General features: G+C 36.1%; 2 protein-coding genes and 1 pseudogene across 2 annotated transcripts; 1 reads left to right on the top strand and 2 right to left on the bottom strand.

Moving 5' to 3' along the window:
• Positions 1-2,724: 2,724 nt before the first annotated feature.
• LOC143531988 (uncharacterized) lies at positions 2,725-3,290 on the bottom strand. Its single transcript, XM_077027154.1, has 2 exons — positions 3,189-3,290; positions 2,725-3,102 (listed from the first exon to the last, which is right to left on the bottom strand). The coding sequence occupies exons 1-2, from the start codon at positions 3,288-3,290 to the stop codon at positions 2,725-2,727; spliced, it is 480 nt and encodes a 159-aa protein (XP_076883269.1).
• A 5,659-nt stretch (positions 3,291-8,949) lies between these two features.
• LOC143532027 (uncharacterized) lies at positions 8,950-15,698 on the top strand. The gene is made up of 17 exons (XM_077027184.1): positions 8,950-9,207; positions 9,377-9,730; positions 9,809-9,949; positions 10,624-10,756; positions 10,831-10,944; positions 11,119-11,192; positions 11,487-11,561; positions 11,721-11,813; positions 11,905-11,965; positions 12,120-12,452; positions 12,530-12,656; positions 12,757-12,856; positions 13,306-13,375; positions 13,479-13,631; positions 13,710-13,805; positions 14,306-14,625; positions 15,392-15,698. Exons 1-17 carry the CDS (start codon positions 9,127-9,129, stop codon positions 15,560-15,562), a joined length of 2,496 nt encoding a protein of 831 aa, XP_076883299.1. The 5' UTR covers positions 8,950-9,126; the 3' UTR covers positions 15,563-15,698.
• A 1,408-nt stretch (positions 15,699-17,106) lies between these two features.
• On the bottom strand, positions 17,107-17,936 carry LOC143531987 (secreted RxLR effector protein 161 pseudogene; annotated as a pseudogene).
• Positions 17,937-23,551: the final 5,615 nt, after the last annotated feature.

The raw sequence follows: 23,551 nt of genomic DNA, 5'->3' as shown, positions 1-23,551 counted from the left end.
TTCATTACGAACTGGTCGTAAGAGCCGGGGAGAAATTTGAGGATGAAATCTGATGCCATCTCATCAAGCATGGGATAATCAAGTTTCTTGAGCTGATCGATGTGCTCCTTCATCTTAAGAACATGCACACTGACGGGAGACCCTTCTGCCATCTTGCAACTTATGAGTTGTTTCATGGTATCGAATCGTTCCTGACGGGTTTGTTTCTGGAACATGCCCTTGAGTTGTTCCAGCATCTCATAGGCACCAAAGTCTTCTAAGCCTTTAGCAAGCTCAGAAGTCATGGTGGCTAGCATAATACAGGAGACCTCAGCCGAGTCATCCCTATGCTTGTCAAGAGCTTTTCGAGCTGCGGCAGTGTTGTTTTCAGGCTCATTTGGAACAGGTCCATCGAGAACATACAGGCGCTTTGCCATTGTAAGAACTAGTCTTAAGTTGCGGTGCCATTCGATGAAGTTGGTACCGTTCAGTTTCTCTTTCTCAAGGATAGACTTAAGGGCGTAGGGTGAATTTTCGTTTGATGACATCTGATTAAAAGCAACAGTAAATTTAATTAGTATTTTCGAAGTAGTAGTCCTATTATTAATGACCCAATAACATTAATGAATAGGAGCATGAGAATCCGGCTTCCAGTTATTAAAGGCAGCTGTAGCACACAACATTAATAAGTGGTTAGGCAGACTGACAACGATTGCCAATTGTGAATAGAGCACAATTCTCGGTTATGAGGCCTATAGAGACAACGATTGTCTGTATAGATACGTTTAGCCTCATCTTTGCCCACTTTAAGTCTCCAGACAGCTTTAGCACGTAACAAGAGAGTAAAGTAATAGTTGTCCTAGTATAGTGACGTGTGAAAGAGTCGGATGTGTCAACGAAACGCTTTCACCTTGATGGGATAGGCTAGAAAACAAGTGCAGTGTTGTAGCTCCAAACACTCGAAATTTCGCAGTATGCCTCAAGTGTAACTTGTAGTAGGATTGGCATAAACTATTGGTTTTATATTGGGATTAATTTTATAATTACCAAATAGAGTAAAAGGTCAAATTTTACTGTATTTATTATCGGGACAAAAATGATGAACCCTTTTATCTCTCAGGACACTTAGTTTTAAATAACCTATTAAAACTAAATTTGTCGCGATACGTCTAACCAATTTTAAGTTAATAGAAAACTATTAAGTTATAAGGTTTTAGGAAATCAAATTTAGTTTAATTTTGCAAAAAATCAATTGGTTGATTAAAAATTTATTTTAATATATTTGGTATTAGGTTGGTGGTATTATAACCTATTATAATCAAGCAAGCAACCACAATAGCAAACAAGAATATGTAAATCATAAATGGCCAAAAAGGTGATTGGTCTTGCTAGAGCCTATTAGCAAGACCAATCGGGTCAAGGGGTCACAACACAAACAACCACAAGGATGGACTCATGGTGCATCCGGTCATCTTTGCTAACTCCCACTGACTTCAAGAACTCCACGAGCTCGTCCTCGGTTTTCCTTCGGGTCTTCTCCATTACAATATTCACTAATACAAGTAATGAAAAACTAAACCCTATCTATTACAATTTTGAACCAACAAAAGTGGCCAAAAACCATAAAATAAAACCGAAAAATAAATACAACTTTTGAACCATTCATATGGCCAAAAACCAAAAACATTCAACCAAACAAATAAGGTCGGGCCAGATTTACATATTCGATAAAAATAAAATTGAGCAATATTTTGGTCAAATAAAATAAATAAAAATTGACCAAACCAAGATTGCTCAGAAAACTTGTGTAGATCAAAAACTTCAACTAGTTTGAAGTTTATGATGTAGATCCGGTGAAAAGACCGGATTCGACTCGTATGTTGTAACCAAGGCTCTGATACCACTGTTGGGTTCCAGTGGTGATCAGTCAACGGTTTAACTTTTAAACCCGGTTTTAATAAATAGGTTTCATAATTATTAATCATATTAATAATGAATACGCAGCGGAATACAAAACGAGTAATCACCATTTAACGGAACCGTACAGGATCCGGTTACATACGATACGAACAATCAAATTAAACATAAACCAAAACCGACAATATTTAATTTTACCTCGGTTAATGAATAACCGGTTGAGACACCGAGGTTCAACGAACGTTGCTAGTTGACGAACCGAATAAACGGAGTGTGACGGTGGTGTGAGAGGTAGCAGTGTCGGCTGTAAGCGGGCAGAAGCGGAGGACGGCGCGGGTAGTGCGGCGTCGTACGATGGTGGCCGGTGGCTTAATGCGACGGTGGTTTTATTTTTCGTAAAAAAATCAAAACCAATGTAATGGAGCTAATGCTCCCTTTATCTTGGAGTTTGGTGGCGGCTCTTACTGTGCTGTTCCCACCGATTAGCTTATTATTATTAGGTTATTATTATTATATATCACTATATATAATAACAATCATAATAAGTATTAACTTCTAACCGGGCCTTCAAAGTCCAACTCGTTTAAAGCCCGAACAAGTTAATTTACTTACTACATTATTTATAACTATTATAAATAATAATTCTGTCATAGTTATATTCGTCATATACCGGTTAAACAATTTAAGCGGATTTTAGTTCGTTGCCCAAGATGTAACTCTCACGGGTCACAACCCGGTCGGTCACGTTGACTTAAGCGAACCGGTCCATATTTCCAACAAGGCCCACATTCTTTCCCCGGTTCTTTACCCATAAGAAGCTTAACGTTTTTATCTCACCGACCACGCTCCAATGTATATTGGTTTCCCCTCATGCACGAGTGCATTCCTTGCTCGCCAAAGACACCAAGTCGTTGTCAAACACACCGCGTTAAGAGCTTTTGCTTTCCATTTTGGTAGTTGATAAAACCGATGCAACTCCAACAAATCCTTAACCGAAAAAGCAAAAAATGGACTTATCTTACACCAAAACGATATGATACACCACACTGATTGGGCAAATTGACACGAGACCACCAAATGTTCCGCCGACTCCAAATTCTCTTCACAAATCGGGCAAATGCCCGACGACACCATAAACCCTCTTTTAACCAACTCAATCATAACCGGGATACGTTTCATTTCCACTCTCCATGCGTGAATGACAACCTGTTTGGGACCCAATTATTCCATTCCAAAACAAAGTTACCGCCCGTATTTTTAAGATCCTCGATCTCGGACTTCATACTTCTAACCGAGAACCCGTCTCCTTCATCAAGACCCCGCATTAGGCGATCCGGCCCCTCACTCAAAACAACTTGTTGGCAAGCTAACAAAAGGCATCTAAATTCATCCATCTCATCTGACCCTGCTGGTTGTCAACTCCATGCCCAATGGCCACACACTTCATCATCATACATTCGCAACCGATCCGAAACAAGGCAGCCCTTTCTTGTCTCCAACGCAAATAGCAGAGGGCACCTTTCAAAAAAAGGAGTATTTTCTTGCCAATTGTCGTGCCAAAACAAAGTGTTCAATCCTTTACCTTATTTCTGATCATTTTTTTCAAGTCAATTCCAAGAGCTTCAAATTCTATGTGACTCAAATGAAATAAGAAATTTAAAATTAAAGGTATTAGTTATCGACATATATTGAGTTCTTTTCAAATTACTAGTTCAAAATATATCCACTCTATGTTTATACTAACTTGTGGTATTGCCAATAAAAAACAATCATGGATTTAATCGAGTTTTGCTTTGTATGAGTCGGGTTATTCAAACTTTAAAGATTTCAAGTAGTTTTATCCTAGTGACATACCGCATAAGATATTGGTTTAATCTGGTTTACCTGGTTACCCAAATATTTGTTGATTGATTTTGAAAGGCCACCTAAACGTAGACTTCCATTTACTGAATTTGAACCCCCACATTATTTTCCCTTTCTAATATTAAAAACAATGACTTGGTTACGTTAGATAAAGTCATTTTCTAAGGTATAGAATATAGCTAGATATATACGTATCTCCCCACCACCACCCCACACACCAAATAATGCTATCGACCGAACAAGGAAAGTTGTATTTTGATGATATTTTTCTGTTTTTGTACTTAAAATATTTTTCAAACATAAAAGTAAAGAGTAAATATAATATTAGTAATTTTAGAAAACTAAAACCAGTTTTTAAATTTAGGATAATCGGATTTTATTAATCACACTGTTTTTAGGTTGGCTCATAATAATAATCCCACTTCAGAAAAGTGTTGTCATCGTCCCAACTTTTACACTATCTGTTTTTGTTGGATCATATTCTCAACTTTCGTTAAGTTTTTTTTTCTGAATTTCAAATTGATTTTTTATAGCTTTTGATCGGAATGAGGATAAAAGTCGATTGATGTAAACTTTATTTCGAAATGGTGTTTCAAACGATTTGATTTTTGTTAACTGGAAGTTTAAACACCCAAATTGAAGCACCGCTTCGTCGTTTGAGCCATGTTAAAAAAATAAGTTTTAAAACAATCTACTCGTATAATCTTATCATTCTTCCGATCAAAAGGCCTAAAACATCAGTTTGAAAATTGAAAAAAAAAACCTTAATTAACGGGGTAAGCTTTTTTTAATAGGTGTCCAATGAAAACAAATAGTATGAATGGTGAAACCGGTGTTAGCAATTTTCTAAAGTGGGAACTAAGATTATTATCGATCAACCTAAAAAAATGCAACTATTGGTAATTTACTTTTGTTATTTTTTGTGATTTTTTGAAAAAACGAGACATGTTATGTGGCCTTAATGTTCAGACTGTAATGAGCTATGTAATTCACATTTAAAGCTTTTAGATTTAAGTTACTATGTTTTTTCAAACAACCTAAAACTTTTAATTAAATTTTATTCTTTTTAATCCTTGTAGAAATCATGTTTGAAAGTGAACTACGATCTTTATCTTTGTAACTTGTGTGGAGTTTATAGCGTGTGCCAAAGCCTTAAATATAATAGTAATGCATGAGTTTCTAATAGGGTGTCAAGCCTATTGCAATGGCGCATCCAACTTTACAAGTTCGATGCACAAGTATAATATGTTTTGATTCATAGTTTTTAAAGTTGTGAATATAATGAGTTTTGATGCCGAATACGAATATAATGTGTTAGACGTATTACAATGGTGCATTAGCTTGCGAAATTTTGCCGTGCCTCTATAATAAGTTTTGATACATATATTTTAACAACGAATCAAAACCCATTAAAACTCGTTAACAAACTGTACATTTTTATATATGCACTGAATTAATGCCTATTTTTTTCAATCCTTTGAGTTTGGTTTTTAGTGTTAGTACTCAAAAGAAATCATAGAGAGAGAGAAAAAAAAAACGAGAACTACATACTACATGTAAACAAAACAACCTTAAAGTGGGATAACAGTCTATGCTACTTTTCTCACAATCAAAATCTTACAACATGAGATGTTCAACCAAAAATGATATATCAATTATTCAGAGAAGGCAGTGTCATCCCATAAACCCAAATAGAGAAAGATGGAACCACGTTTGGAAATAAATTTCGTAGTCCATATTCGTTGAAGAGACTATAATATTATTATTCAAAAATATTTTAACAAAAAATATCAGCAACCAATAAAACATCTTCAAGAACCTTTTTTCATAGCTTAGAGTGGATGAGAGAACGAGGTAAATAGGTAAACATGGTAAACTGATATATGTTAGTTTCTTTGAACTACTTTTGTTATAGAAATAACAGAATAGACCATGTTCAAAGTCATTCAATTTTCTTCCTTGTATATTTATTCACGAGTTACATTGATTTGAATTGAATAATTAATCAATATTAAAATCTAAAGAAAATTTATTGGTTTATATTTTTGTAACTTTATTGCCATTATTATGGACCGTAAAACGAAAGTGACATGCAACCCATAAGTCCATGAAAATGCTATTTTCTTAAAAGCAAAGCTTTATTGTGGCATTTCCGTTTTTAAACGAATTATTTGTAGCTTTTTGACGTCAATAATAATGCATAGAAAGTCCATCAACTTAATAGTCATGTGCAAAGCAATACAACCACAACTAACTTTCCCAAATCTACAACATATATTACAGTCTTATTGGCATATTCTTCAAAATATCATATCAAAACATATATTATCTTAAATGAAATAATATATTATCTTTGTGTTATCAAGTTATTGAGGATAGGTTTTATAATCTTTTTTTAATCATTTGGTAACCTATAAACTACTTTGGTAAGTAAAATGTGAACTATCATGACTATACCTAATTACGTAACACTTTTGCTAATATAATAATGTTGATGTGGATGTTTGATAGTGATCTCACATTGCCAACTTTTATTCACCTTTAAGATCATTGTATAATTAATCTAGATTTAAATCTCTCATAATATAAGCATCTGAAAAATACCTTACATGGTTAGACGACTCGTAGTGGCGGCGTTTTGGACGAAAACGCCAAGAGCACATCCCCTTTTGACCGTTCAACGGTCACAATACCGTTTAAAAAATTGTTTTATATATAATCATCTTCATCCCCAATTAAAACTTACCAAATTTATAAACCTTTATTTCTTAACACTATATTTCCTCACACCAAATTCCTTATTAACCCTAAATGGATTCTCCCACTTCTATATATAACCAATTTTTCGGGCCCGACTGACAAGTCGAAGACGACGCGGAGGAAGAGGTGGTTACGAGTGCGATTGTGTTCGCGACAACTTATATGAATTCTATTAGCTCTCCTCCACCCCCCGTTTCAAAAAGAACATATATTGAAAGAGGCCGTATCGAAGCCAACGACCGGTTGATGACGGATTACTTTAACGACTCACCGAGATTCAAGAACCCGAAGACTTTTAGGCGTCGCTTTCGGGTGTCTAGAAATTTATTTATGCGCATCACCAATGATCTGGAGCGTGGGCTTGATTACTTTAAGCAAAAACCGGACGGTCAAGGGACGCTAGGATTCACAGCTATTCAGAAGATTACGTCAGCCATACGCGTGCTTGCCTACGAAAACACGGCCGACATCAACGACGAGTATTTAAAGATGGCTGATAAAACAACTCGGGACACCTTAGAGTATTTTTGTTACGGTACATTTCATTTTTTTAAAATAATTATATCACTTGTTTACTTTAATTAATTATTTTATAATTTGTGTAAAATATATGATATTATTAAAACTATATGAACCACATAATCTAAAAGAGCCCAACTAGAACGATGTACAACGTCTTTATGAGGCACATGCAATGGTGCATGGTTTACCCTGCATGATCGGGAGTGTAGACTGTATGCATTGGGAATGAGTTAATTGTCCAACTGCATGGCGAGGTCAATACACACGAGGTGACCAAAAGGGACCAACGGACAACCTTCAAGCGATTGCTTCATACGACCTTTGGATTTGGTTGGCATTCTTTGGTGTTCCTGGTTCCAACAATGACATAAACGTCTTAGAACAATCGCTTGTGTTGTAGAGTTATATATCTGGGAATGTTCTCGTCACTTCGTTTCGGGCTAACGATAACTTCTACCATCAATAATACTATTTGGATGATGGAATATATCCAGAGTATGTGATTATCGTGAAAACATTTGGAGACCCGTTGGATAAAAAAAGACAGTATTCTAAAAAAGTACAAGAGTTTGCGAGAAAAGATATCGAGATGTGTTTTGGGGTTCGTTAACAACGCTGACATTTTGTTAAAAATCATTGTCGTCTATGGTCTTTATAAAGAAGGAAAGTGTTATGTATGCGTGTATCATAATGCATAACATGATCTTCGAAGACGAGGGAAGAACAGTATGTCCAACTTTCATACCGGACTCGGATCCACCACGAACTCCAGCAAGTATGGAGCAAAGACTTGAAAATGCGTATTTTGTGCGGTCAAGAGAAATACATAACGCACTTAAGGGGGATTTGGTCCAACATCTTTGGATGAATCAGCGTTTGCCGGGTGAAAATGAAAACCAAAACGAGGGCAAGGATGAATACGATGACGAAGACGACGACGACGACAAGGGTGGCGATGGAGACGAGTAACTTTTGTTTTTATTTTAATGTAATATTTATTTAATAAAATATTATTATTATTTGTTTACTTTTAATAAAAATTAAAATCAAAAACAAATAAATGTAAAAGTGACTGACATCACGTGATGCAAAATGCCTAAGGGTGGGGCATTATGACTACACTATTTTTTTTGTAAAATTTGGAAAAGCTGACTGTACACCACATGACGCAAAATACCTACATGTGAGACATTATGACTACATATGGTCTTAGTATTCTTTTTATAATGTCAGCCCATCACCCGTACTTGTATATGAAAACCAGCTTACAAGATTTAACATTCTTTTTATGTTGCCACCATTACACACCATCACCTATCCCACCACCCATGGCCACCGCGGAAATCATACATGTAATAAAAAGCATAAGCAATATTAACACACCCATAAAAGCATAAATTAGATTCACAAACACAAATCAAAACCCTAAATTATGAAAACCTAAATCACCTAGATTAGTAGCATAAAACAATTAGTTAGCATAGCCATAAACACTTATTTAACACACATAAAAAATACATAAAAATCTAAAATACTTACACAATCGTACACAATCACACATGTTAACCATAGACATGAGAAGAAACTATTTAGATTGTCAAATATGCTTATCTTAGCGTATCTACGTGCATACACGACTTCATGTGTATCCGAATATTAAATAATAAATTTATATAAAAATATACAACACATGAAACAACAAAATACAAAAAAAAGGCTTTATAATATATTGCTCTTTTACAACCAAAATACCAAAACAAGATAAAAGCGAAGTACAACCTTCATTAAATTTCTTATACCCAATTGAGAAACAGAAGAAAAATAAAGTAGCACTTAACACTCCAAAATAAACATGTCAATAAAAAGAACCATGACGATTATATTATTATTAACAATATATATTGATATCGTGTTCCTGTTAAGCGTCTCCATCATTCTCCTGTAACCCAAATCACCCACGTTCTGCAAATCACTCTCTCAATTCAAACCCACATTATTATTATTATTATTAAATAATAACAACTTCACTCTTTATGTGTATCTTGTTCTAAATAATGCCCAATTTGATTGCTTTCAATTCATGTCATGGACTTCAAGATTTGTTTTTTTAATATTGGTTTCACCAGATGCACAAGCAAATGGTGTACTGAGCTCTTAATTCTCCAGGTAATATTATTATTACAATTTTACAATTAGGGTTTGAATGTCATGAATATGCTAAATTAATCTCCTTTTTGGGTTAAATAAGGTTAAAAATGTAATCTTTATCATGGGTATGTTATGTAATTACATAATAATAATTATGGTAGTTTACAGTTTTGCTCTTGCTGTACAGGTGCTTTTAATTTTGGTATTTTTCAACATCAGTCAAGCAAGATTTGGGAATAATGAACCGTTACCGCCGCGAAGACTGGAAAGCATTGGTGAACATGTTCAGTCACATTCTTGTATTCATGATCAAATAATTGAGCAAAGAAAGAAGAGGCCTGGAAATAAGGTGTTTTCGGTTACACCGCAAGTTTATCATGGAGATGATCATCTTCATCACAAAGGAAGAGTGTTGTTAGAAACGTCAAAATCTTTAAACTTTTTGAAGAATTCAAAGCTGCCTATTAGAATTTATTTGAACTATGATGCGGTGGGCCACTCGCACGATAGAGATTGTAGGAATGTTGGAGATATAATTAAGGTAAGTTTACAGATTACAGTAATAATCCAAATCTTTTTGATTGCTTTCATAAAGATTTTATTTTTTAATTTTTTTTAGCTAGGTGAGCCTCCTTCAGGTTCCGATTCGGGCCGGATTTCGTGTAACCCTCATAATGATCCTCCAGTTTTTGGGGATTGCTGGTATAACTGCACGTTTGATGATATAACTGGTGAAGACAAAAGACGTCGCCTTCGAAAGGTTTTTCCTATTTTAGCTTTGGTTTGTGATAAATCATGTTGTTTAAGTTATATCCAAGTTTATATGTTCCCTACTATTTTGCCATCAAATCTTATTTAGGCGAGTAAAGATCCTAACTTTAGATTGTTAGGTAGGTGATTAGGCATGTACATGAGTAAAGATCCTAACTTTAGCTTGCTAGGTAGGTGATTAGGCATGTAAACGAACCGAACATTCAGTAATCGTTTGGTGGGAAGTTTTTTTTATGTTCGTTTATTTGATAAAGGAACGAACATGAATACATGCCTCGTTCGTTCGTTTATTCGTTTGTTTATGTTGTATATATATTCATCTTTATGTTGTATATATGACAATAAAATTTCATTCATTATAGTTTAGTTTTGTTATTTTTTAGGCCTGACCGATTGATGTTCACGTTTACTTATAATTGGTGTTCCGTTTGTTTATACTATTAACAAACAAACATAAACGGACACGGACACTCTCATTTTATTAACAAACACGAACAAGAAGACCCCGTTCGTTTGTTAGGTTAAATTTAAAATTTTAAACGAACGAACACGAGCATGCCTTGTTCGTGTTCGTTTGGCGCATGTGCAAGCCTCTAGGTGATTGTTTATTTATCTTTTAATCTGAAAGGTGATAATCTTTTTTCACATATTTTGGAAAAACAGGCGTTAGGGGAAACAGCTGAATGGTTTAAACGAGCTTTGGCGGTTGAACGTGTTAGAGGAAACTTGAGATTAAGTGGTTACTCAGCTTGTGGACAAGACGGTGGTGTCCCGCTTCCACATGAATATGTAGAAGGTAGCTTGTTACTCAACTCTTTGACTTTCTTCAATCTAGTGGTTGACTTTATTTATATCTTTGTGTCTTTCTAGAGGGTGTTGCTGATGCAGATCTTGTTCTTTTGGTGACAACAAGACCTACAACGGGTAATACGTTGGCATGGGCTGTAGCATGTGAACGTGACCAATGGGGTCGTGCAATTGTTGGTAAACATGCTCATTTCTAAGTTTCTAATTGTTTATTGGTTTTTAATAGCCGTTATGGTTAATATGTTTAATATATTAGAAGATATGCATATATATAGTATTGTAATATTTTAAATATACTAACCATATCAGTTATTATTTTTGTTTCTTAATATATTGTTTTTCTGTTTGTAGGACATGTGAATGTTGCGCCACGTCACTTGACAGCAGAGGCAGAAACATTACTATCGGCTACCCTTATACATGAAGTGAGTGTGATTGGTTGAAATTAGGGGTGTGCATGTGCGTTTTTGGGGTTAAACCGGACCAAAAACCACAAATTCGGTTTTTAAGTTTTCAAAACTGTTGGGTTTTGGCTTTGTTACATGCAAAACCAAAACTGAATTGAAAGTTCGGTTTTTATGAAAACACAAAATTAAACAGTTGGTTTTGTTTTGGTTCGGACTTTTCAGTTATGGATCGGTTTTTGCGGTTTCATGCACACCTCTAGTTGAAATCTGTGTGTCTTTATAAATGGTTGTATGATAATTTGGAGTCACCAGGTGATTCATGTTCTTGGATTCGACCCGCACGCCTTTACACATTTTAGAGATGAGAGAAAAAGACGACGTAGTCAGGTAACTATAAATTGTTTCCAGTTGTAATTATGTTTATAAAAATTATAATTAAAATAAAATTGTTTGTATTATTATTGTTATTATTATTATTATTATTTTTGATCTTTATTATTATTATTATTATTTTAAGTTTTAACCTTGATATTCGTGTTTATTCAGGTCACTAAACAAACTATGGATGAAAAGCTTGGGAGGATGGTAACTCGTGTAGTTCTTCCACGTGTTATCATGCATTCTCGCTATCATTACGGGGTGCATATTACCTTCCTTACCCTTTTAACAAGATTTCCTTATGTAAAGTTACCTAAAAACAACCTAACTTTTCAAAGTTCTTTTTTGTTAGGCATTTTCTGATAATTTAACGGGTCTAGAGTTAGAAGATGGTGGAGGGCGTGGAACATCAGGTTCGTGAATTTCATTCAAGATTTCAACTTTATTAACTTTAAACCATACCCATTTCATTTTAGAAGAAATTTATACTAATAGACGTTCGGTCATAAGATAATTCCATAAATGTCAGTCTTTAATGATTAAAAAGGTATTATAAACATGCATCAGGATCTCACTGGGAGAAGAGACTTCTGATGAATGAAATAATGACCGGTTCGGTCGATACAAGATCGGTAATTTCAAAAATGACATTAGCTTTATTAGAAGATAGTGGTTGGTATGAAGCTAACTACAGCATGGCAGACCGTCTCGATTGGGGTCTAAATCAAGGAACCGAATTCGTCACTAACCGTTGTAATTTATGGAAAGGCGCGTATCATTGCAACACAACACAGGTTTCAGGGTGTACATATAACCGAGAGGCTGAGGGTTATTGTCCCATTGTAAATTATAGTGGGGACCTTCCTCATTGGGCCCGTTATTTTCCTCAGGCTAATAAAGGTCAAATCTTTTCATCTTTATAGTCTAGATGTCATGTTGACCCTAAAAGTTGACTTTTTGATTCTTGTTCAATGCAGGTGGACAGTCAACACTGGCTGATTATTGCACATACTTTGTAGCTTATTCTGATGGTTCTTGTATAGACACTAATAGTGCTCGGACGCCTGACCGAATGTTAGGGGAGGTTCGTGGAAGTAACTCGAGGTGAAAGTTGATTTTTATATACAAATCTTTTTAAGGGCATTTATATTATAAAACCTTTTTCTTAATGATAATGATTGTTAATTTAATTTTGTTTATATAGGTGTATGGCCTCTTCCTTAGTACGTAGCGGGTTTGTTAGGGGTTCCATGACACAAGGAAATGGTTGTTACCAACATAGGTGCATCAATATGACTTTGGAGGTGTGTTCTTAAAGTTCATGTAATTCTTTGTTCTTATAAAGGAGAAATTGCATAAAAATTAACTTGTTTTCATCCGTAAAAAGGTAAACGGCTTTCAAAATTTTAGTTTAGGTAAACCATGGTTACCAGGTCAAAAAAGATAACGTGGCGGTAACCTTGACCATATTGACTTCCTTGAAAACGGGTTGACCTATAAGATTTGTAAATGAAAACGGATAACCATCTCTATTTTCAACCATAAAGCTAAATGTCTTTTATTTAATTTAGGTAAACTCGGTTATGGGTCAAAAATATAGCGTGACGGCAACCTTGACCATGTTGACTTTCTTCAAAATTGGTTTGATTTTGAAGATTACACAAAATGAAAACTTTTTGAAAATTTGAGCTTAGAAATTAAACCGCACTTAGGTAGATTCTTATTTTCCAAAAACTGAATCTTGTTTATACAGGTGGCTGTTGATGGCATTTGGAAGTCGTGCCCGGAAGCTGGTGGGCCCGTTCAGTTTCCTGGATTTCATGGTGATTTTGTTAGCAAATTGAAGAAAACATCAATAAATTTTACAATATTCTCTTTTCGGTTCTCAAACTTTTGCTTTTGTGTATATATTGTCTGCAACCACAGGTGAGCTGATCTGTCCAGCATATCATGAACTTTGTGGTGTGAAGCCTCCTCTTACGAGCCAACATTGCCCTAATTCATGCAATTTAAATGGTGATTGTGTTGATGGAAAATGTGTATGCTTTCTTGGGTTTGACGGTCGAGATTGTAGCAAAAGTAAGGTTCTTTTTTTTTGTACACTAAAATGTTTAAGATAGTATCTTTAAAGATTCTTGATTGGTGTATTATTTTCAGGGTCTTGCCCTAGCAATTGTAATGGACATGGAAAGTGCCTTAAGTATGGTATTTGTGCATGTAATAATGGATTCACCGGGATTGACTGCTCAACTGGTGAGATTAAGGTTGCAAGTTGTACTTTTTTTTTTCAAAACACTTGATTAACTGTAGTGGTGTGCGGTTTTTTCGGTTTTTAAAAATCGTTCGATGTCAGTTTTCACAATTTACTATTTGGGCTTGAACCAAGCCAGAAACCAAGAATTCGGGTTCGGTTTTTATGGGTTTCACAATGGGCTTGATTCAGTTTCAGTTTTGTCCAAAATAATGAATTTGGGCCTGAAACTTTATGCCTAAATTTTCTTTTTTTTAATTAATAGATAGTTGTTTGTTACACAATAGGATCTAAATTTTTGGGCTACACGCATATTAATTTCTTATGAATTACCTGTATTGGTTTTTTTTGGGTCCGGTTTTCTCAGTTTTTGGTTGATGCAAAATCGAAACCCAACCAAAAATCATTTTTTAACCTAAAACCAAACCGTCGGTTTTTATTGGGTTTGGTTATTCTGGTTTCGTGCACACCCATTAATTTAATTGGATGAATGGTTTTGCAGCGGTTTGTGATGAACAATGCAGCCTTCATGGTGGAGTGTGTGATAATGGGGTGTGTGAATTTCGGTGTTCTGATTATGCTGGCTACACGTGTAGAAACAGTTCATTGGTTCTTGATAATCTTTCAATTTGCAAGGGCGTTTTAGGAAGTGATGTTGGTGGTCAGCATTGTGCACCTAGTGAGTCAAGCATCTTGAGGCAGTTGGAGGATGTTGTGGTGATGCCTAATTATAACCGCTTGTACCCGAGTGGTGCTAGAAAGATTTTCAACATGTTCGTAGGCAGAAACTGTGATAAAGCTGCCAAACGACTTGCATGTTGGGTAAGATGCTTTATTTCCATTTGGGTGTCATGGAAAACAAAAAATGGTCATTTTACCCCTTGATTTATTTCAGCGGTAAGAAGTGGATTATCGAACACAAAGGGTAAAATGGTCATTTTTTGCTGGGTGAGATGCGTTATTTCCATTCGGGTGTCACTGGAAAACTCAAAACTGACTATTTTACACCTTGCATATATTAACAGTAAGGCATGGGTTTTTATCCCAAAAGGGTAAAATGGTCATCTTTGCTGGTTAAGATGACATCTTCCATTTGGGTGTCTCGGGCAAAATAAAAGATGAGCATTTTACCCCTTAGAAATATTAACAGTAAGAAGTGGATTATCGAACACAAAGGGTAAGATGGTCATTTTTGCTGGGTAAGATGAGTTATTTCCATTCGGGTGTCTCGGGGAAAACAAAAAATGACCAATTTATCCCTTGCAAATATCAACGGCTAGACATGGATTTTTTAGCACAAAGGTTAAGATCATCATTTTTGGGTATGTTTACGGCAGCATTGGCCGTTTGTAATCTAATTTCTTGGTGGTCAGAACCTTTTCCTGCTTATGAACTTAGAAATTGTTTTGAAAACTAAAATTTATATTCAATGACCATTTTACCCTTAGGATCTAGGGTTAGAATGACCACACATGATATGGATACACAAGCTAAGGGTAAGATGGTCATTGTTTGATCTTAAAGTACAAATGGGACATTTTTCATTTTTGCAATTTGTAACTCGTGTTAATATTGTGGAATGAAACAGATATCAATACAAAAGTGTGAGAAAGACGGTAACAACAGATTAAGAGTATGTAAGTTAGCATGCCAGGCGTATAATATTGCTTGCGGTGCATCACTAGATTGCTCGGACCAAACGCTTTTCAGTGACAAGGATCCATGCACGGGTTCGGGTGAGATGGAGTCTTGGTTTTGAAGGTTTAACATTTGTAAATTATAGAACAGCCCACAGTTGAGTTTGTCATGGCTAAGGTTTATTGTAAAGGATAAACCAAGAAATTTTCAAGGATGTAGAGAAGATTTTAATGAAAATAACCCAAAAAGGAAAGAAAGAAAGTTAGTGGGGTTTGCTTAGTTGTACACAAGTAATGATGTCAAGATTGTGTTGTAGTCTCTTTATGTTTGGTCTTGAAAAACTTAATAGTATAGGGCTAGCGCAATTTGCTAAATATTTGATTCAAAATCAATGATAAAGCTAAAGACAAAAATTAACTTTGTTAAAATTTGTTAAAGATGAATATTATTCTTGTCAGGGACATGAGGTGTTGTTTCGTTAAGGGACCTGGTATGGTGGTAAGATGTATCCCCTCTATTTTAAAGTTATAGGTTTAAATCCTATAGAAAGTTAGAGGTTTAAATCCTATAGAATGCAAAATATAGATGGTTTATAGGAGCAAGTTAGTTTGTCTTTTAAAAAAATTGTATTGTGTACCTGTTTAATATTCATTTGTGACCCCATATAAGTAATAATATTTACCAACTTATTATTGTTTTCTAAACTTGGTGTCATTTTTAATGTTGTCGTTTCTTTGTCTCTCATTTTAAATTAACATGTTTGAGTTTATATGTTTTGCCTGAGAGTTGAGACTAGAGGAATCGAACAAGTTTGTATATATATATTTTTTAAGGGATATTGGTTTTTAATACTCTCAACTTTCACCCGTTGGTTGATATCACTCCGAACTTCCGATTTGTTACCCACCAGTCCCAACTTTCACTCTATTTGTTTCTGTCCCAACTTTCACTCTATTTGTTTCTGGCACTCCCGAACTTAACGAACCCTAACTCCGTTAGTTTTTTTTGCTGACATGGCATTGTTCTTAGTGACATGGCATTTTTCTTGCTGATGTGGCAGTTTATAATAATAATAATAATAATAATAATAATAATAATAATAATAATAATAATAATCTCATCTCCTCCCTCACTTTCTCTCATTCGTCTCCCTCACCCCAACCACCACCCTCTGCCACTACCTACCCCACATACCGCCACCGTCGTATAACTCCTCACCGACTCCGGCACCACCGTACAACTCCTCACGTTTTTGTTTGTTCAATCGATGCTTAATTGATGTTCAAGAAGACAAGATTTGAAACTTATTCACCTGAGAAACAGAATGTGAGATTATTAGCAAAACAAAGAACGTTCTTTTCCTGTTTGAAACTTGTAAACGAAAGGATGTATTTTATCAAACACCATGGCTGCATTATTCAAGATATTCCAATTCTGTTGGTGTTAGAGAAAGATCAAAGTAATTAAATCAAGCAAATGAACTGAATAAGAAAAAAGGAACTCTTCTTTGATTGAAGAAATTGTTTTTTTGTGATGATTACAACGTCAGATGCAACTTATTTAAATAATAAGAGCAGGTACGATAAAACAGGAAACAAAGCTAAAGATTAGGTAAAGCTAACAACCTAGCCGTTTACATTTATTTGAATAAGAAACAGAAATTGACTAAGCACCCACATGGTCAATAACCACGTGCATGTGACCAACAACCCATGTTGCATGAAGACTGAGTGCTACAGTAGTCCAAACTAACTTGTTTCTGCAAAACCATCTCCCTAATGAAATGATATTTTAACTCAATATGCTTGGATCGGCTGTGAAGAACAGGATTTTTTTGACAGATTGATAGCTGATTTGTTGTCGCACAGGATTACGGTAGGTTCTTTTTGAGGAAAACTTAGGTCTTCAGGGATCCTCCTTAGCCAAATGGCTTGACAAGTAGCACCAGTGGCTGCAATGTATTCTGCTTCAGTACTAGACAAGGCTACAGTACTTTGTTTCTTTGAACTCCAAGCAATGACCCCACTACTCAAGCTAAAAGTGTATGCAGACACACTTTTTCGATCATCAACACATCCTGCCCAGTCACTATCACTGTGGTCCACCAGTTTGATTTCTCCTCCCCCGTTGTACCAGATCCCATAGTTTAAGGTTGAAGCTACATACCTTAAAATTCTTCTTGCAGCTCCAAGATGTATTTTTGAAGGACTTTGCATGAATCTTGAAACTAAGCTCACCGGGTATGATAAATCGGGCCTTGAATGTGTCAAGTATATGAGCCCTCCAACCAAGCTTCTATATAGTTCCTCATTGACTTTAGCAGCTCCATCATCAAGCATCAACTTCTCACTTACATTCATAGGAGTATTTTCATCCTTGCATTTAGTCAACCCAAACTGAGCTAACAAGGTAGAGGCATACCTTGTTTGAGCTAAAAAAATCCCTTCCTTGGTTTGTTCAATCTCAAGACCCAGGAAGTATTTAAGCAATCCCATGTCTGTCATCTCAAAGGCTATCTTCATACCTTGCTTAAATACTTCAATGAGGTTATCACAGGAGGATGTACAAATGATGTCATCAACGCTGAGACATACATAAATAACATCACCTGTGTTATGTTTTTTAACATAAAGTGTAGGCTCATTGAGGCTTCGAATATACCCATGTTCGAAGAAATACCCATCAATCTTAGCATATCAGGCTCTTGGGTCCTGCTTCAAACCATACAATGCTTTGGCTAAGTTTATACACCTTATCTTCCTCCCCGGGAATTTCAAATCCTTCGGGCTGTTGGACGTATATTTCTTCAGATAAATCACCATTAAGAAACGCCGATTTAACATCCATTTGATGAATGTTCCAACCCATATGAGCTGCAACTACAAGTATCATTCTGATGGTCTCAAAACGAGCAACCGGGGTAAAGGTCTCTTGGTAATCGACACCATGTTGTTGAGAGTATCCCTTTGCCACCAGTCGTGCCTTATACTTCGCGACTTTACCATCAGCCCCTAGCTTTGTTTTGAAAAGCCACTTTACACCGACTAAGTTTTTGCCAGGGGTAGATGCATGAGTTCCCAAGTGTGATTCCGTTCAATAGCCTCCAACTCTGTTTGCATTGCCTCAAGCCAATCATCAGATTTTGCGGCTTCTTTGAACGTGATTGGGTCAGTGACATTTAAGGCAAATTGGCATAAGGAAAAATCTCCTTCTCCATCTGATAAACCTTCACCACTGGTATAATCTTTGAGCCATGATGGAGCTTTAGATCTTCTTTTAGATGGGCCAGGTTCAAATTCTGTAGGTCGAGTGTTTAGGTGTGGTGAGGTTGGTGTGTTTAAAGTATTGTCATTTTCACTAGGTGACAAGGGAGAAGTGGTGGCAGGTAAGGTACTATGGTTAACAGTTGTAGGTGTAGTGTTATGAGAAGTATTATGTTCAGTGGGTAATGGTGAAGGATCATTTATAGGAAATAGGTCAATAGTAGTGGTACTTGCATGCTTTTTGTCATTTTCCCATGACCAACTAGTGTTTTCAAGAAACACTACATCCTTTTTTACACAAAATCTTTTTGTTTCAGGATTATACATCCGGTACCCCCTAGTTTGACTAGAGTACTCAATAAAAATTGCCTTCTCTGATTTACTATCCAACTTTCTTCTTAGTTGGGCAGGCACCAGCCCATACACAATACAACCAAAAATTTTCATATTAGATACATCACGAATCTTACCATACCAAGCTTTATATGGAGTTTGATTTAAAAGAGCCTTTGTAGGAGACCGATTCAACGTGTAAACTGCTGTAGCTACTGCCTCGGCCCACAGAAAATTGGGCAAGCTTATGTCTTTCAACATACTTCGAGCCAGGTTCATAACCGTTCGATTTTTACGTTCGACCACGCCATTGTGTTGAGGGGTGTATGCAACAGTAAGTTCTCTCTTGATTCCAGCTTGTTCACAAAATGAATTAAATTCTTATGAACAAAACTCGCCCCCCCCCCTGTCAGATCGTAAAGCCTTGATGGTCCTGTTACTTTCTTTCTCAACCATTGCTTCAAACAATTTGAACTTCACAAAGGCTTCATTTTTGTTAGTCACAAAGTAACCCAACACATACGTGTTAGGTCATCAATAAATAACAAGTAGTAGAGACTTTTACCAAGACTTGGAACCTGCATGGGACCGCATAGATCGGTATGGATGAGGTCAAGCTTTCCTTTGGCACGAGTTCCTGTTGACCTAAATGAGTACCTCGTTTGTTTGCTAGCTATCCATGCTTCACACGTCACTGGATTGTTAATCTTGGGCAAACCGCGAACCATACTATGAGTATGCAACTGCTTAAGTCCACCAAAATGAAGATGGCCCAGCCTGCAGTGCCATTTGTATACTTCTTCATCATTTTGGTTACGAGGTGTGCTTTGAACAGTAAGCATGCATCTTGTATCTACTGCAAACATGTTGTTGGGGGCAACAGGAGCTTCAATAAGTTTTCTTTTGGTTGTTTTACTTCGAATGGTGCACATGTCGTTGTCAAAAGATAAGGAGTAGCCGGACTTCATAAGTTGACCAACGCTAAGTAAGTTGTACTCAAGCTTTGGTGCATAGTACACATTTTCCAGGATTTTAAACTCATCATCACTAATATCCCACTTCAAGGTCCCTTTTCCTTCAACCGCGAGAGGTTTATTATCACCCAACCGGACGCTTAGCTTGAATGCTTCGTTCAATTCAATGAAGTTTTCTTTAGAACCTATCATATGGTTAGAGCATCCGGAATCTATAAACCATACATTATTGGTGTTACCCAATTCACCGATATTGACAACCAGCAGATGTTGATCATCTCGCCTCCATGTTCAACAACATTTACTTGTGGCTCGTTGTTGTACCAGCAATCTTTTTTAAAGTGACCAGTTTTTTTACACACATGGCACTGGGGGACTTTGCTTCTATCAACCATGTTCCTTCCTCGGACTCTACCTCGAAATCCACCACGACCACGACCTCCCCCACGTGGTGATACCAAAAAGGGTTTGGTCATTTCTTGCATTACTTGCAAGGCTTGTTCATCTAAACGTTCAATTGTCTTGTCTGGTTTTTCTGGCTTGGACCTGCTGTCGATTCTTTCTTCCTGGGACTGAAGCAACCCCATCAATTTTACCGGAGTAACCTCAGATAGATCGTACACCACTTCGATTGAAGGTATGACATAATCGAACTTAGGAGATAGACTCATAAGTATTTTTTTTGACGATCTTCTGGTCACTCAGTTCTTCTCCATACGACCTTTCCTGCCCGACATTATTCATTACTCGTGAAAAGTAGTCACCGACTGACTCTTCATCCTTCATGGTTAGGTTCTCGAAGGCACGACGAAGCCCCTGGAGTTTGACGGATTGCACTTGAGAATCCCCTTGGAATTCAACTTGTAGAATTTCCCAAGTTTGCTTGGCTGAAGCAGCCACAACAATGCGAGAGAAAAGACTATCATGAACACCTTGTTGAATGATAGTCATTGCCTGTGCATCCCTTTTTATGGCTTCACGGTTGTTTTCGGCACCATCTCAAACAGCGGTGATTCCTAGGTACACAACATCCCATAGTTCTCGTGCTCGGAGGATGGTCTTCATACGAAAGCTCCAGTGTTCGTAGCCTTCTCCTTTGAACGCTTGAATGATCGGAGCAGACTGGTTAACAGCAATGTTGTTTTCAGTCATGGTGAAAGTAGTGTTATGGCAAGAGGCTAAGAAATTGATTATGAATGGGAGAGAAGGAGCTTAACCTAGCTCTGATACCACAAATGTTAGTATTAGAGAAAGATCAAAGCAACTAAATCAAGCAAATGAACTGAATAAGAAAAAAGGAACTCTTCTTTGATTGAAGAAATTGTTTTTTTTGTGATGATTACAACGTCAGATGCAACTTATTTAAATAATAAGAGCAGGTACGATAAAACAGGAAACAAAGCTAAAGACTAGGTAAAGCTAACAATCTAGCCGTTTACATTTATTTGAATAAGAAACAGAAATTGACTAAGCACCCACATGGTCAATAACCACGTGCATGTGACCAACAACCCATGTTGCATGAAGACCCACGTTGCATGATGAGTTCCTTATAACATACTTGAATCATTCTTCATCAAATTCTTGGTATCCAAATCTAATGTTAATGTTCCAATTGAATTCTTCAACTTTGAGAAGCTTCTCAGCACCATAACATCAGTATCCAAATAAACCCCACCAGAATTATACAACAAAAGCCTAATCAAGCAGTTATTGAAGCTGGAGTTCAACCAGGAGACAATTAGGCACGAAGCACTGGTTGAACAAGTATTAAGCTTCTGTTTGAGTTTTGAAGTCCGATGGGAGATGGGGACTGCATAATCGGCCTTCAAGTTTCAAATCTTGTCTCCTTGAACATCGATTGAGCACTGATTCAACAAGCAAAAACGTGAGGTGTACGGTGGTGCGGTGTCAGTGAGGAGTTATACGACAGTGGCGGTATGTGGGGTAACTTGTCGGCCAGACGGTGGTGGCACACAGTGTGTATTGAGGGTGGTGGTTGGGGCGAGGGAGACGATGGGGAGAAAGAGAAAATGAAGGTGAAGATGAGATTATTATTCTTATTATTATTATTGTTAGTTTTTATTATTATTTTATTATAATTTGCCACATCAGCAAGAAAAGTGCCATGTCACTAAGAACAATACCATGTCAGCAAAAAAACTAACGGAGTTAGGGTTCGTTAAGTTCGGGAGTGTTAGAAACAAATAGAGTGAAAGTTGGGAGTGGTGGGCAACAAATCGGAAGTTGGGAGTGATATCAACCAATTGGTGAAAGTTAAGAGTATTAAAAACCAATATCTTTTTTTTAATAGATGAAAACTATTGAAGAATTAAGTAGTTGAAGTAATGAATATAGTCGCTGAAAATGAAAAGTTGGTGAGAAGCACAATAAATAAAATTAATTTCACTTCTGGTAATTGATAGTGACGGAAAAACTACAAATAAAAATATCACACTTCAGATACTACACCTTTGAAATAGTTCATAGTTACTAAGGGACAAACTCATTAAACATACTAATGGCAGGAGCTCCTGGAGGTCTCTTTGCTAGCTCTTGTAGTACATATCTGCCCAAGTTCAAAACCGTTGGCAACAATTAATTGTTCGTTTACCTGTCACTTCTTTATAATCGTTTTTGAAGAAAATATCTAAATCATAATATATTAGTGTTTTCTTTAATCGAGTCCCTTGACAACCGGTTTATTTAGTTATTCTTCTCTGTGTGTTGTTTGATTATTTTTTTTAAAGTATGTTTTTTTAATACAATAATTTAACAAAATCATTATTTAGGTTTAGTTCCCGTAAGCTGATATTGACCAATTCTGCATAAACTCGTACCCGCAATGCCCGTGTTTTTATATTTTTTTGGCTTTAAATATGTTTTTGCTTTAAATATGCTAACTTTACAAAATTATTTTTCGGTTTAGTTTTGGTACTGTAACAAACGTAGTCGATACCGTCCGAATTCGAGTTGACTCGCCACTGCAACGTCTGTGTTTTACCAACAGAATAAACATCGCTTTAAATATGTTATTTTTTTTTTATCATCGGCTATACGAGTTTCATTATTATTTTGGGTGTCTACTAATTTATCTTTGGATTTAATCCATTACTAGCACAAACCAAACTGATGATAGCCAAATTTGTGTCACTTTAATTATAAGTTGCTTCTATCTACTGAATTAAAAGGCGACCTATCGCGCTGGGCGCGAAGAAAGGCAATGGCTATTGTTCGAATGCGTGAGTTATGTCTCTTTTTCCATTTATCAAAAAGTAAGGACCGAGTGAAAATTAAAAAACATTCGCTATGTCCTGGTATAGGTAAACGATACCAACCCAATTCATGTCCAGTTACCCAATTGTGCGAGTTTATTTATTAAACGGGTTGTTTGCTATTACACACAAAAATCAATAAATCTATAATCGATAAAAAATATACTAGACGGTGGATAATTTCTTTTCTTAACAAGAAACAATAAATTATTTTAATAAGCAATTGCGTCATATAATATCATAATATCGTTCAATTTAAGACAAA

The sequence above is a fragment of the Bidens hawaiensis genome, unplaced genomic scaffold (genome assembly GCF_021521415.1).
Source record: "Bidens hawaiensis isolate Kalapana, Puna unplaced genomic scaffold, B.hawaiensis_p1.1 tig00009327_1, whole genome shotgun sequence".
NCBI lineage: Eukaryota > Viridiplantae > Streptophyta > Magnoliopsida > Asterales > Asteraceae > Bidens > Bidens hawaiensis.
The sequence above is the reverse complement of the archived record's forward strand: the minus strand, read 5'-3'. Positions and strand labels throughout refer to the sequence as shown.

Excerpts from the sequence above, each read along its gene's own strand:
- LOC143531988 (XM_077027154.1), bottom strand. The coding sequence starts at position 3,290 with ATGGATGAATTTAGATGCCTTTTGTTAGCTTGCCAACAAGTTGTTTTG. Across the intron at positions 3,103-3,188 it reads ATGAAGGAGACGGGTTCTCG|GTTGTCATTCACGCATGGAG; the intron begins GTTAGAAGTATG and ends GGTCCCAAACAG.
- LOC143532027 (XM_077027184.1), top strand. The coding sequence starts at position 9,127 with ATGGACTTCAAGATTTGTTTTTTTAATATTGGTTTCACCAGATGCACA. Across the intron at positions 11,562-11,720 it reads GAAAAAGACGACGTAGTCAG|GTCACTAAACAAACTATGGA; the intron begins GTAACTATAAAT and ends GTGTTTATTCAG. Across the intron at positions 11,814-11,904 it reads ATTCTCGCTATCATTACGGG|GCATTTTCTGATAATTTAAC; the intron begins GTGCATATTACC and ends CTTTTTTGTTAG.